At 49.8% G+C, this 14,646-nt stretch overlaps 1 protein-coding gene across 9 annotated transcripts in view; it reads right to left on the reverse strand.

The window, feature by feature from the left end:
• CREBBP (CREB binding lysine acetyltransferase) overlaps positions 1-12,804 on the reverse strand; it is a 94,643-nt gene extending 81,839 nt beyond the window's left edge. For 4 of the 9 annotated variants that reach the window (XM_084537157.1, XM_084537155.1, XM_084537159.1 and 1 more), the window contains exon 1: positions 12,366-12,803. In XM_084537157.1, the coding sequence (XP_084393283.1) occupies positions 12,366-12,450 (85 nt within the window). In that variant the 5' untranslated portion in view covers positions 12,451-12,803. Of the gene's footprint in view, positions 1-12,365 lie in introns of all 9 variants that reach the window. The other 5 variants (XM_084537156.1, XM_084537154.1, XM_084537152.1 and 2 more) reach the window with 2 other exon arrangements.
• Positions 12,805-14,646: the final 1,842 nt, after the last annotated feature.

The following is a 14,646-nucleotide window of genomic DNA, read 5'->3' on the forward strand; positions in this document are numbered from 1 at the left end:
GCTGTCCAGATGGGCAAAATAAATCAATCAAGTCTTCATTAAGCCCCTTGAAGGAACTGCTTTGACCGGAACACCGAAATTCTTTAAAAATAAGAAGTTGTGTTTTGTTTGTTAAGATTAGCAGCTCAGGTTCACCAAAATGTTTTATTACACATTGTGAGTGGTGTCTGTGTAACACTTATTTTAGGTATTTAACTAGAAATACAAAGTAATCTGATTGTATATAGGTAATTTTTAATTCCATATCTGAAGACATGAGGACAAGTGTGTACATCCACATTAATAAGAGCCATCAGCAGACCAGCCCCGGTTCATCAGAGCAGCTGTTCAAACACGACACACCGCTGAAAAGTTTTGCAGTCCAAGGGCATGATCTAAAACAACCACTTTCTACTATAACATAACAGAACTGTATTGAAATGTTATTGTGCCCCTGGAAAGTCAGCCCTGAAGAATCCTAGCCCCTCAGAGTGAGAAACAGACTAACAAAACGTTTCTAGGTTAGAGCAAACAGAAGTTCTCTTCTAAAGGAGGAAATCCCAAATGCTTCGTCATCTTAAACATTCAACTCACTCTTCCAGGAGGAAAAGCTAGCACAAGACTCAGGCTGCAGAAGCGCCATCATCTCATTCAGGAAGCAACAACCTGGACCACACCAAGTGCATAAAAAAAAAAAACAAACAAACAAACAAAAAAAAAAAAAACACAGCAGCAAAACCCACAACACATTTCACCTGCATCACACAGCTAGGCTGTACTACCCTTAACTTCCAGTACGCTGAAACACAATGCATGCCATCAGCATTCAAATTCTCAGTTCATCCCAGCTGGAGAAAAACAAGCACGCATTTTAGATGTGCTGCAGCGACCACGGAACGACACCAATCATCTCAGTAACACACACAAAAACGTTCGATTCACCCCTGTATGAGGCTGCACGTATCTGGCCCCGAAGCATCCTTACAAGCTTGCGGGAGGCTGGCCGTGACGAAACGCGCTACGGCTCAGGAACAGACCAAGCAGGGAAGGAGCAAACCAGTATTTTCTTAAGCCAATTTTGTTCATCACTAAAGTATTCTTCGTTTCTCTCTTATTTGCTACCCTTCGGTCGTTCAATTCACCTTTGAACATCTTTTACAAAAGTCCCTGTGTACTGCATGTTTTGGCGATCACTTCATCATCATCCCTCTTCCTCTTGGCACACAACCGCTGGGTGTTGGGTGCCTTTTCCCAAACCCTTTTGTTCCACCTTTCCTCTCCCAGCAGTTCAGATTTAACCCCACACATGGCCCCGAGAACAGCTCCTCTCTGGACCAGCAGGGCCCTGTCTGAGACTTGGCCTTCCTTAAGCACTTCTGGTCACCCCAGCTCATCGGGCACGTTGAGGCTTAAAGCACTTGTTCAGGGAACTTGTGTAAATCCCACGAATGCTGTTTTTCCAAGCTTCTGCACTAAAAGTGCTCGTTTTTCAAGAACAAAAAGGGCCAGCCACGTGCGTGTGGCTGTGTACGGCCAGAGGGAGATGAGCAACAAAAAGGAGGGGGGAAACATGTTGCTACAGCTTGAAAAGAAAAGAAACGGAGAAGTTTTTTTCCAGTTGTATTTCAAAACAGGATGCTGGAGCTGCAGTGCTCAAATTTTTCTGTTTCACTGGCTGGACTCTCAACCATGTTGCCAGAGCCAAGGACTGGAAATGTTTTTGCAGTTTATGAAAAGAGTGAAGCAAGCATTTGGGAATACTTAAAATATTCTACCACTCTTAAGCTCCTGTAAAAAGTCTATACATTAATGTTAGGCATGGAAAGTTTACAGCTCTGCCTGCAGGAAAATACAAAGCAGGTAAACAGCTTAGCACAGCGGCCGTGTAAAAATTCACCAAGTATTCAAGAGTTCGGGCAACGATTAAATCAACACGAGGCATTTCACAGTTACACAACAGAAAACTGAAGTCTACTTAAGCATGTCTGCAACAAATCTATAAAGATAACAGATTGTCTTGGCAGTTATACATACGTGTACTTATATACACATGCAGAAGTCTGCCTTAATGGGAACGACCCATATCTGCTGGCAAAATGGGAACTGACCTCCCCCCATCCTCACAAGAACACAACTGATCACGTCCTCGGTGCTTCAACTAGTTCTCAAAATAAACAGCATCTACCAAAAGCCTAAAAAAAAAATTAAAAAAAAAAAAATCAAGATATTCCCGTGAATTTAAACAAAGTTATCAAAAGCAATGCACAAAATACACCCAAACAGAGCAGTCCTGCTCCACTCACCCAGTTTTGTACCCACTGCATCTCTCAACCCCCTGCTTGCTGTCGCACAGCAGAACAGAGCAGTTCTGAAGGAGGTCAGCCTCCCTTACCCACAACAAACACACTTATTTCAGTGCTCAGGAAGTCATGGGCTAGAGATCAATGTGGTAGCACCTCTTCTATACCCCTCCTTATCTCTGCTAACATAAACCCAAATGGCCTCTAAAACAAAGAGCCAAAACCCACAGATACCACATCTTTTGGACGGGAAGGGGAAGCACTGAAGCATCAGAACCCACCCACTTTTTCCAAAGGGCTCCTTTTCCAAACTGAGAATTTTGTGTTCTTTGAGCATCTCTTTTCTCGCACGGGAGACAAACACAGGTTCCCCTCATTTCAGTTTTTTGGGCTCAAATGTAAGCTGTTTGCCATCCTGGACAACGCTTCCAGCAGCCATTAAAACTTTCTCCCCTTGGCTCCTTCAGGCCAGCCTGGAGAGGTGACACACTCCACGGCATTTCTTTGTCATATGTTTAAGATGCTAAAGCAGGTGGCCAACTACCAAACTCAGCTTCAATTTTTCGGAGCTGTCTTCGCCTGGACGTGACTGGGAGTTTCCCTGCCACAAACGTCGGCTGCCCATCCACGGAGTCGACGCTGAAGTCACCCTGGAAGTCCCGGCGCACTGGCAGTATTTTCACTGTGCCTTTCTTTTCATGCCAACAGAGCTGTTACATTTCAGTGAGCCCAATTTTGTTTTGTAAGGCTTCTTTCAATCACGCCAGACCCCAGCAGACAAAGCCTCAACAGTTCAGAGCCGCAGCCATTCCCTACAATTCGATGGCAGGTAACTCGGCTCAATGGCCACACTGTTCGGCGCAGGCAGCAATTACCACATCCACCCCAGCCTCCTTCCGAGGTTTGAGGATTCTGTAATTTATTGTTTCATAAAAGACAATTAGCACATTTAAAGTTTTAAGAGCAATTAAAAATGCCCTCGTAGGAAAAAAAAAAAATAAAATTTCCAGTAAGGAAATTTTACATTAGCGACTTCACCTAACGAGGCAGGCACAAAGACTGACGGGCATCTGACGCTGGCTTTTGGCTTCCCAAAGCAGACTGCTGCTTTCTCAGAAGCTGACGTTCAGTGACCGGGCTGTGAAAGCCAGCAACGAGGGACCTGGGTGGGCTGAGGAGACGCCAAAGACCGGGTGGAAGGGGCAGGGGGGAAAACAAGGGATCCATTAGCAGGCACATGGATGAGCCCCAACTGGTTACGGCTTGTGTAAGAGGAGATTTGAATAATTAACTCAACTCCTTTCTGCCCAATCTTTTGAACTGTTTGTGTTAGGGATGAGAGAGAAGTCCTGCTTTGCTTCGCTCGTTCCTAAGTCAGCAGATTGTATTTGAATTTTGTCCATCAATACACAGAAGTGAGCGTTGCCTCCAGACTTTCTAGCTACTTAACCCCCAGGAACCTCATTAGGCTAATTATCACAGTGCTCCCTCGCCAGAGGCAGGGCTGCTGGACAGAAAGCTGGAGTTTGGCAGCACCCCGGCCCCCCAGCCCTCCCCTCTGGCCCCTCTGGGTGGCCACCCACCCCGTATTGGCACACCCCCCAGCACTGTCACCTGCCCCAGGCCCTTGATAAGGACATCAGCACAGACTCGCTCCGTACAGACCCCTGCAGACTCATACAGACCCCCCCAGACTCTCCTCTGACTGGCCTGCAGCTGAATGCATCCCACTGAGCACCACTTCCCGAGCCCAGCCATCCAGCCTTTTTGTTTGTTTTCTGTTTGCTTTTGTTTTAAAAGCACCCACCTTAGCCACCCACTCCTCCAGACCACAACATCCCGAGCTGGAAGCAAGGACATTGCGGGGGATCAGGCTGGAAGCCTTGCTCAGGTTGAGGTAAACGACATCCACTGCCTTCCCCCTGCCCCCGGCCCAGTCCTTTTAATCACAGAAGGCAATCAGGCTTGTCAGGCGTGATTTAACCTTAATAAATCGATGCTGACTGTTCCCCGCCCAGAGATTTTTTCCCGGAGGACCTCCCCCCGCGATGGGAAGCAGGCTGACCGGTCTGTAGTTGCCTGATTCATCCTTTCAGCCCTTCTTGAAAACGGGCCCAATGCTTGCCTCCTTTTGCTCTCCTGCTGCTGGGATTTGGGGCACAGGGCACTGAGATGGAGGCGTTCGATCCCTCCGTGCTTCCTTTACAACTCGCCTTCTGGCGAAGCACACTTCACAAACACTGTTCAGGGTACAACTAAGCAGTGATAAGTTCCCCAAATCAATTGATTTTGATACAAAATGAATTCTGTATGTTCCAATAACCAAAAGAGACGCTACCAGCTTAGCATACAGTTAATCTTGAGAATGAGTAAAAGTAATTTCAAGCTCCTAAAAAAAATCTCTCTCAATCTATTTTTATAAGACTTCAGCAACTAAGTGACTTTTCAAAACTGAAGCTCATTACACAAAGCAAACAAATCAAAAAAGTTAACGAAAAAGGGAAGAATCTGTTCGTTCTCTGCTAGCCTCTGCTGCAATACCACGAAGCAGCGACTCAGCTTTAAAATCGCTCCCGGCTGCCGCCCGACCGCTCAGGAAGGGAAAAGTAAACGCAGCTCAGTCCCCAAAACCACAACTGATATGCGTGAGACCAAACAACTGCCTGGTACAGGGAAGTTCAGCTCCTCTGCCCCCCTTCTCTCTTACCTCCCTTAAAAAAATAATAAAAAAAAAAGAAAATGGTATAAGCTGAAAGCCCTGTTTACACTGAGTTTAGCTCCCAGCCTCTCTTTGTATCACCTCTCTGTGTATCACCAAGTCGTTACCTCATGTTCCTCTCTCTGCTGAACCTATCCAGACCACCTCGACCATCTCTCTTTTGCTACATTCACAATGAAAACACAATGTGTTAAAGGTCCAGAAAAACCTAAGGTACTAACTTCAGGAATAATCACTGTTTTCAGACTTAGTATGCTTCTACTTAAAAAAAAAAGTTAACAGCAGCACACAGATTACTTGAGTATTCCACTACTGACACAAAGTAGTATACGAGGGGATGTTAAATGTACCCGGTACCAAAGTTCATGTACAGAAGAAACTCCGCAGAATGCACTCAGACAAGGAGCTAGTCTCATCGCTTCCCAGATGCCAGAGGGGAAAGAGAACCCCAAAAAAGCAAAACCAAAAAACATGCAAAAGAATCCCAAGAACGCTCACTCCGGTCTACTCTGGAAGTACTGGATGGCAAATGCTGGATTAACTTTCCTTTCCTCTGGTCCTACAAAGCCTCTCTGTAACTGCTCTTCCCCTTAACTGCTTCCCAAGGTGTCTTCACCGAGTGGACACGCTGGTCGCATTAACTTTTCTTTTATGGGATCATCCTGATTAAGATTAAATATTTCAGGGTTCTTGGAGCACATTAATGGAAGCGGGGTCTCACTTTCTCACCCTATCACAAACACAAGTATCTTTTCTGTTGCCCTATTTTAACAGCTGACAAAACATTAACGTTCAGGACAACCATTTAAAGCAAAATCATCTGAGAATCCAGGAATAAAAAGCAAGCCCTTGCTAAAGGCAGCATGAAATGCACACCTAAACAGAGTGTCAGCATGAGAATGCCTTCGGTTAGCTCACACAACTGACAGATCCATTGCTTCATGCTCAGGCTGTGCCACCCTCACTGCACATCTGGGAACAAAATCAGCAGATAGCTCACCACGGTGTGAAATATCTTGACAAGCAAACTTTCACTGTGACATTCTCTGGCTGGAGACTTCTTATCAAATACACAGGCTCGCACAAGGTGTTTCAGATTTTAAATCTTTCACTCCTGCATCCTGCCCACTATGACTGATGGCATGGGTGGTGAGAACTCCATCCTAACTCTGCTTTTTAGCTCAGGCTGCTTCAAATGTTCCCTTCAGCTGCACAAGTCCTTCTGTGAAGTCCTCACCTTTGTGCACCTTCTGTATTACGAGCCCAGAACAGATCTATTTCTGCAAAGACTGAAATGGCAATGATTAATGTGCACTTGAAGTAGTATTATGAAACAAAAAGAATTAAACATTGTGCAAGATTACAATAAAACAGGCAAGTTTTCTGTCTCCTTTGTGATTTATAATAGCTCAAAAATCATGTTTCCTTTCTCTTTGTTTTAATGCCGCTTTTCCTCCCTATTTCTGGTACCAAATTACAAGCAAAGGGTGGTTTGTTCAGCAATTCAAATTCATCTGTGCAAGAACACACAACACAGAATACACCAAACGCACATACGGAAGCAACAGCAGACATGCACTTTATTTTTTTTTTTAATTTTTAAATAATTTCACTCTAAAAAAGCTTCCAACTCTAACTAACTGCATACAAAAACACAATACCTGCTCAGATCTGTTTTGTTGTAAAGCACTGATTCAGAGCAGCCCCTGCTCGCTGCCTTCTCATTAATACTTTCCTTAATGGAGCCTATGAAACTTTGGAAAAAACTTCACAGCCACTACAGAAGCGAGCAGCACTTGAAGTTTCCAGCTTTCTTCGCCCCATGAGATAACGCCACGCCGGAGATGACACAGAAGCTGCGTCACCCGTGCAGTGACACCCACTAAAGCAGTCATCAAAGCGCGGGCTGTGGCAAAGCTGGGCGGGCAGGGAGAGACAAGAAGCTTGTGCTCTTCAGGTGCGACGCAGATGGAGGGGCTGGAACCTCAAATCCCCTTTTCCTCCCCCCTGCACAACAGGCAGCTGCTGGTGCACACGAGGACCTCAGACACCCTGCAGCAGCTCCCTGGGAGGCTCATCGCCTAGAGAGAGTAGCTCGTGGGGCAGCACCGACGTCCTTAGCACATCCCCACAGCACTGAAGAAGACCCTCAGAGAAGCAGACAACTTCATGTCCCTCTCTATACACATAAAGCAGCTGCAGACCAAAGATCCTATATTTATCCAGCTTCCCAAATGAGAAAGATTCTTACACCTCAATGGCTAGAGGAAGCGAACCTTTGGCGTGTCTGTGCCCTAAAGATTGAGACTCTGAGTTCCTTGTGATTGTGAATTACCCCTGATAATGGAAGTTTCAGTTTTCTTTTGATTCACGCTATGATTCCGCACAATACAGTATTTGTCGAGACATTGCTATTAAAGAGAGAATTCCAAATAAAAGATTTAGGTTCGCGCTGTATCTTAGACATCTGAGAAGACAGATGGAAAACATAACATATGTTAAAAGGAAGATTTACAAAGCAAAAATTCTTGAAAGTGTAAACCAAATTAGGATGGAAGTGTCAGATTTCTAAGTTGTCCCACATGCTTTTTCATTGTATAAGAACAAACCCCAGATTTTTTCAAATCCTGTTTTTCGACTCCCCCTGATTTCTCATTAAACTGCAGTATTTTGATAAAACGGCAACATTTTTGCTCACATTATTCTCTATTAGCAGGTAACAACAGAGAGCAAAGCCTTCAGTAGAAATAAACACCGAGGATAGGTGGATTTTTTAATGTGAAGTTGCAGATAGAGTATCGGAACTCAGCATGTTGCTGTGGAAATAATTAGTGGCACTGGACTATGACTCCAAGGAACATTCAGCCAGAATAGAAAGTGAATAATCTGCAACAGAAAACTGGGAATTATTTCACAAGCTATCAAGAGATCTCCAGGGTACAACAAAGACTGACCCCCCCGAGCACAGCCTTTATTCTCGTCTGGTGTTGGCAGGCCTTCTCCAGGAGTCGTGTTAATTTCAAATCATGAAGAAAATGAATCAATGTGATAAAATCCCAAGCATATATGCAACTATCAGTCAAAACACGAATAAAAAAAGAAAAAAAAAAAAAGCAGGGGGAAACAACCGCATATAGACTGTCACATAGAATTAGACCGGCAGACCTTCTGCTCAACTTTGTCATCTCATGCAGATGTTAGCGTCAAACTCCTTGGAGAAATCTACAAAAATCTCCCCCCGATGAGAAACCATAGAAAACCCTGCTATTAGCGGTGCTTCGTGAATTGGCACAAATGTGCTGCCTTAGATCCTCAACAAGCGAACCAATTTCTAATCTCTCGAATCTCTTGGCCCAGACGACGACTGCTGGCACAGCGCTAGGCAGGTCAGCCGCTTCAGGTGCACAGCAATGCAACTTGTGTCAAACTTCAGACAGCTCAGAAAGTAAACACTGCTGCTTGGCGTGGCATCCCTCATCCACCATTACATATATGGCAAGAAACAATACAGCCATAAAATATCACACGCTGCATTTTTCCTATCCCAGCTAGTTACAGTACAAGTGCCACGGAATAAAGGGCATTCCCGTGGCAAGTCAGAACTCCACACACGCCTTCACCTACTTCTTTTCAGAGAAAGCATTTCTTCTCCTGATTTTCTGCTTAGAAATCCAAGCCTGTTCCCTTACTGGAATTACTCTTTTTCTTGTCCCAGAGAGAGAGATGGAGAAAGCATGCATATAAAAGCAATTTCTTACTGTTACAGTCCGCAACTGACACTGAAGTTTTGCTCGCGTCATGTAAAACGAGCACACCAATTAAACAGCTTCCGGGAAACTTCTCCGCTCCGCAGGAACGAACCCTTAGACACACACACTAATGCTCTCATGCGCACAAAGTTTGGCCTTGGATAACTGAGGAATCAGTTCACCTGAACTCCCAGCTACGTACGGGAACGCTAGCAGAGAAAGCCTGGGTGTCTCCGTTGAGTTACTTTGTTCGAAAGGCAGACCTTCTCTTTTAAGCTAAAAGCCAAATCCCCTGAGAGATACACCTACCCGGTTTTTGGCACACTGCAAGAGACCAAGATCAAATCAGGCCGCGTACTGAGACACAAACTCCCCTCGGTGAAGTTCCGTAGCTCCCCGCGAGCTAAGCAGAGCTCTGCTCATCTCAGCACAGGCAAAGGAACACGCGACAAGCCCAGTCCTTCCCCAGTGTTAAAACACGGGAGCCGCAACGCTACCACACCAGGCCGTACAGAAAACGTGAATTACTGGAGTTCTCAGCCTGCAGCTTTCGCAGCAGCTGCACCACTTAATCTGTTTATGATCTGAAGCTGTGAAAAAAACACGAGAAAGTATGAGGTGTAAATCCAGCTCTAATGGACTTTTTGAAGCTGCTCATCTCACCTTTTTTCCAACTTCACCTACTTCAGGAGTATGTTAACTCGTACCGCAGCTCAGGACACCCTCTGCTCTGGCCCACGTTATCACTTGTCACTTCTGGAGCTAGCACAGCCCCACGACTGCAGCAGGCCGCAGGGTACGCAACAAATTCCGACGGATGCGTTACTCACGGTGCAGCACACAACGCCACTGAGCTAGCTATCTGCAGAGCAGTGGTGACAGGGCACCTGAAGAATGCTGGCTGTACTGCCGCTCCGTGCAGGCACACTTTCCACAATCTGCGTGCAGAGTTCAGACCAAGACCAGCCCCAGATCGCTGCCAGTTCGCTGCATGTTCTGCTGAGCGATCAATACCGGCAGCACTGGGAGCAGTAACACCACCCACCATTAAAATAACATTCTGCCATTACCAAAGTTTTTGCAGTTCTACTTCTTGTACTAAACCCTTGTTTACCCTGCAAGAGGCTAGATCAAAATGCCTCGTAACAGTTTAAATAAATAAGGATACAAACGCTTAGGTATGAAAATTATGTATCTAATAAAGAGGTAATGAGACAAAAGCACTCCTCCTGCCTGGCTAGGTAAGGGAAAATCTCTCCTGTGGATACTCCAGCGTGCGAGCCAGCTCGTCGAGTGCTGCTCGGTAACGGTCAGCTACCAGCCCCAAGTCTCAACCTTCCTTTTCGATTCAAAGGGCAACGAGACAACTGCAGAATCTATCGCGAAGCCTTAACGATGTTCACAGCAAGCCTGTCTGTTATATCCCCTCAGTTCCCCCGCTTTCCCTTCACTCAGACAGTTGTTTTAGCTGCTTTGCAGAACGCAAGCAGACCGATTTTGACTGCGCAAACTTCGCTACGGTAAGCCAAGGCGCTATTTTTACCAGAAAGATTAAAGGCGGCTAAAATTCACCCTGACAAAAAGAGTTGCTTAACATCACCGCATCAAAGCATAAAGCGAAGTACAAACAGGTGCGAGTGGTTGTGTTCTGCTGAACGTTCAGGCCTGCCACCAGACCCTTCGCCATCGCGCTGCTACGCTCGCTTACGAGCGCCTGAACACTTCGTGTTCAGCAGCAGCACAACTCGGCCTACCAAAACGTCTCAAAAGCACGTCCCCAGCACGTAAGCTGCAGCATCAAGTGGCATGGGTTTACGACTGCAGCTACAACACAGTTATCCATCCCAGAACTCGCTGCCTGCCCACCTACACAAAGACAACTTCCCAGGTTGTCCTAAAACTTGTTCATTTAAGCCCCAGCGCAAGAAAGCGGGCAGTTTTGGGTTCAGGAGCAGGTATTTGACAGCTATCAACACTCATACCACTTACATTGCCTAATACAATGCATAGAAGCATGCAGCAATCTTTCCACCAGCAGCCTCGGCAGCTAGGATCCAATCTAAAACGTAGTTTTTGGAAAAAGCACCGCCAAGTGCACCAACATACCTGCGCTCTCCAGCACTAAGGCATTTTGCCTGGGGGTCATGGCACAACACCACGGACACAACCCTACTTCTCCAGGACACAACGTGGGGCTTTCTGTCCCCGCTGGCCAGAGGCCCCCTGCGCCGTGCAAAACTTCCCGCAGATACTGGAGCCTACATCTCCAGCGCGGCACAGAGCTCCCCGAGACGCATTAGAACTTGCTGAACAGGACGTAATTATGACTGAAGCATTCCAGAACAGACCAAGAGAACTTCAAAAAAAAAAAAAAAAAAAAAAAGAGAGAGAGACAGCTTCAAACAGCCTTCCCTGGCTACCCGTACAGTCTACAGGTCTGAGGAATTTCAGAAAAATCGTGTTTTTCCCAGGTTACTCTGGTGCATTTCGTAGCAACTTACGTATCAGCCTTCCCTATGGCATTCTGTCACTTCCACAAAAGAGATTAACGCCGTTCAGTCACAAGACCTCACCTAGATATTTTTCTGCCAATTCTTACTCTTAATACTCTTTCTCTTTTTGGCATGTTTCTTGGGAGGTTGAAAATAAAAAGATTTCATGAATTAGAAAAAAAAAAAAAAAAAAAGCCTGAAGTATCTGTAAGCTACTGCCAAATGCACACTAAACAAACTGAAAAAAAAACAACCCACAAAATTTATCAGCTCAATTATAGTAATATTTTTTTTCTATCCATAAAAACACAGCAGGCACACCACGATTAACTTATCACCGACCCTCCGACGAGATTCAGCAATCTCTGAGAACAGAGGTGCAAGTCAAACACCCGACACGACCCTACGACGGCAATTAAAACGGAACACTTCAAGACTTGAGTACACGCACACACGCGCTTATGCACACACGTGCGTACTCGCAGTGGGCGCACGCTCGCTGGGAACGAGAAATTTTGCTGTGTTTCATCACCCACGAACCCCCCTCGGACAAGAAAAGCAGGGCGAAGACGCTCTGCGATGTGGGGACGAGTCGCAGCTACCGCCGGGCTGCCGGGCATTTCATCCCAACTTGAGTGCCTGAGCGGGTCTGCAAATTCTTTTATTATTATTATTTTAAATTTTAAACGGGGAAAGAGCTCGGAGCAGGTCGAACCGAGCTCCTTAAACCTATCTCAGCGCACTCAGACATGAGGGGGGGGACAGAAGGAGGATAACACCAACAGATATATGAAAAAAGCAGGATAGGGATGTGGCGTTGAGTTTTTTTTTTTTTTTTTTTTTTTTTAAGGCTCCGCAGCACAGCCCGGAGACGCAGAGCGGGGTGGCAGCGAGGGGGGAGGGTGGGATAAGCGAGGGGGGTGAAGGAGAAGCATGGGGACCCCCAAAAAGAGGAGGGGACCCCCGGGGAAGGGTGGGGACCCCTCAGAGAAGGGGGGCGGGCGGGTGGGCCCGGAGACCGCTCGTCGCCGTACGGCGACGAGCGGTCTCCGGGCCCACCCGCCCGCCCCTAAAAGAGGGGGGGGGACCCCAAAACACCCCCCTCCCCCCCTCCCTGGTGTCTCACCTGTGCTGTCGCTCGCGGAGAAGCCCGGCGAGTTGAGCTTGGCTCGCTTGGGGTTGGGCGGCCCGTCGAGTAAGTTCTCCGCCATGGCAGCCGCCGCCGCCGCTCGGGGCCCGTCCCGAGGCGCTCCCGGAGGAGAAGAACGAAGGGGGAAGGCGAACAACAGCGCCGCTCAGTGCCCGGCCGCCGGCGGCCCCCTCTCCCCCATACCCGGGGCCGCAGCAAGGCCGCAGGGAGGAGGGCTCGGGGCGGGCTCGGGGGGAAGAACCCAAGCGCCCCCTCCCTGCCGGCCTCGCTCCTCCCGGCCTCTCCCCCGCCCTGCCGCCGCCGAGGAGGTGCCCGGATGGCGGCTCCGGCAGTCACTCGGGGAGCATAGCGGGGCCTCTCCTCCTTTCCCCCCCCCCCCCCCCGCGCCCGCCGCCCTTCCTCGGCCTCTCCGCGATGCCGGGGGGGGCTCGGCCCCCGGTTCCCGGTCCCCCCCCCCCCCCCTCCCTGCCGCCCGCTCCCCTCCGCCGCCGCCGCCGCCCCCACCCGCGGCTCTGAGCCGCGGACCCAAAACGGGAGAGGTGGAGGTGGAGGTGGGGGGGGGGGGGGGGTGGAAAGGCTGGGGCTTGGAGGGGAAGGGAAGGGAGGGAAGAAAAAAAAAAAAAAAAAAAGGGAAGGAAGGAGGAGGAAGGCGGGGGAGAGGAAAAAAAAAAGAGAGGAAAAAAAAAGAGAAAATGGGAAAAATTAGGAAAAAAAACGCCCCAAAACAATGAGCGCGCCGCGGTCGCCGCCGCCGCTCCCGGTCCCGCTGGCGGAGCCCGGCGGGCCCCGTCCGGCGCTGCCCCGCGGCCCCGAGCCCCGCTGCCCGTCTGCGGCGCCCGGCGCGGCTGCCCCGTGTCCCGGCGGGCGGCCCCGCTGCCCCGGCCCGGCCCGGCCCGGCCCCGCTCCGCTCGCGCCGCGCTCCGGCTCCGCGACAAGATGGCGGCTGTTGATTCCTCAATTAAAAAAAAAAGTTTTTTTTTCTCTTCTCTTTTCCAGAGACCATGGGGGCGGGGACGGGGAGGTGCCTGCGCGCTCCGTCACCGCGCACCGGGCACGCCTCCCCGCCGCCCCCGCTGCCGGCCGCCGCCGCCGGAAAGGCGCGAGCGGCGCCGGAAAAGCCGAGCTCGTCCTCAGTTGCTCCGCGGTGTCCTGGGGAGGAGGAGGAGGAGGAGGAGGAGGAGGAGGAGGGGGGCGGCCGCCGCCGCTGCCGGCTGCTGGCCGTCGGTGCCTCCGCGGTGTCCGCTCGCCGCGCCCCCCCTCGGTCGCCCCCTCTCAGTTCCCCTCAGCCGCCTCCTCCGTGTGGCGTCCCGGTCTCGTTCGCCTCAGTCTCAACCGCTGGCCTCGGCCGGGCACCTCGCAGCACCCCCTGTTGCTCCCTCACAGGGTGTCCCCTCAGTGTGGCACCTCACAGCATGTCCCCTCAGCGTGCCCCCTTCGTGTATCCCCTCACAGCGCGTCCCCTCACAGTGTGACACCTCACAGCGTGTTCCCTCAGTGTGTCCCCTCAGTGTGTCCCCCCACACCGTCCCCTCCCAACATGTCCCCCCTCGGTGTGCCCCCTCCATGCATCCCCTCACAGCGTGGCCCCTCAGTGTGGCACCCCACAACATGTCCCCTCACAATGTCCCCTCACAGTGTGCCCTCTCTGTGTATCCCCTCACAGCGCGTCCCCTCACAGTGTGCCCCCTCAGTGTGCCCCCTCACAACATGCCCCCTCAGCGTCTACCCTCACAGTCTCCTCAGTGTGCCCCCTCTGTGTATCCCCTCACAGCATACCCCCTCAGTGTGGCACCTCATAACACGGCCCCTCACAGCATGTCCCCTCAGTGTATCCCCTCACAGTGTGTCCCCTGAGCGTGTCCCCTCAGTGTGGCACCCTGCAACATGTCCCCTCAGTGTGCCCCCTTCGTGTATCCCCTCACAGTTTGTCCCCTCACAGTGTGCCCCCTCGGTGTAGCACCCCAAAACATGTCCCTTCATAGCGTGCCCCCTCCGTGTATCCCCTCTTAACATGTCCCCTCAGTGTGGCACCTCTCAACATGTCCCCTCAGTGTGTCCCCTCACAGTGTGCCCCCTCGGTATGGCACCCCACAACATGTCCCCTCACAGCATGCCCCCTCTGTGTATCCCCTCACAACATGTCCCCTGAGCGTGTCCCTTCAGTGTGGCAGCCCACAACATGTCCCTTCACAGTGTGCCCCTTCAGTGTGTCCCCTCCGTGTATCCCCTCACAGCACATCCCCTCACAGTGTCTACC

This window comes from Aythya ferina, assembly GCF_964211825.1.
Source record: "Aythya ferina genome assembly, chromosome: 15".
NCBI lineage: Eukaryota > Metazoa > Chordata > Aves > Anseriformes > Anatidae > Aythya > Aythya ferina.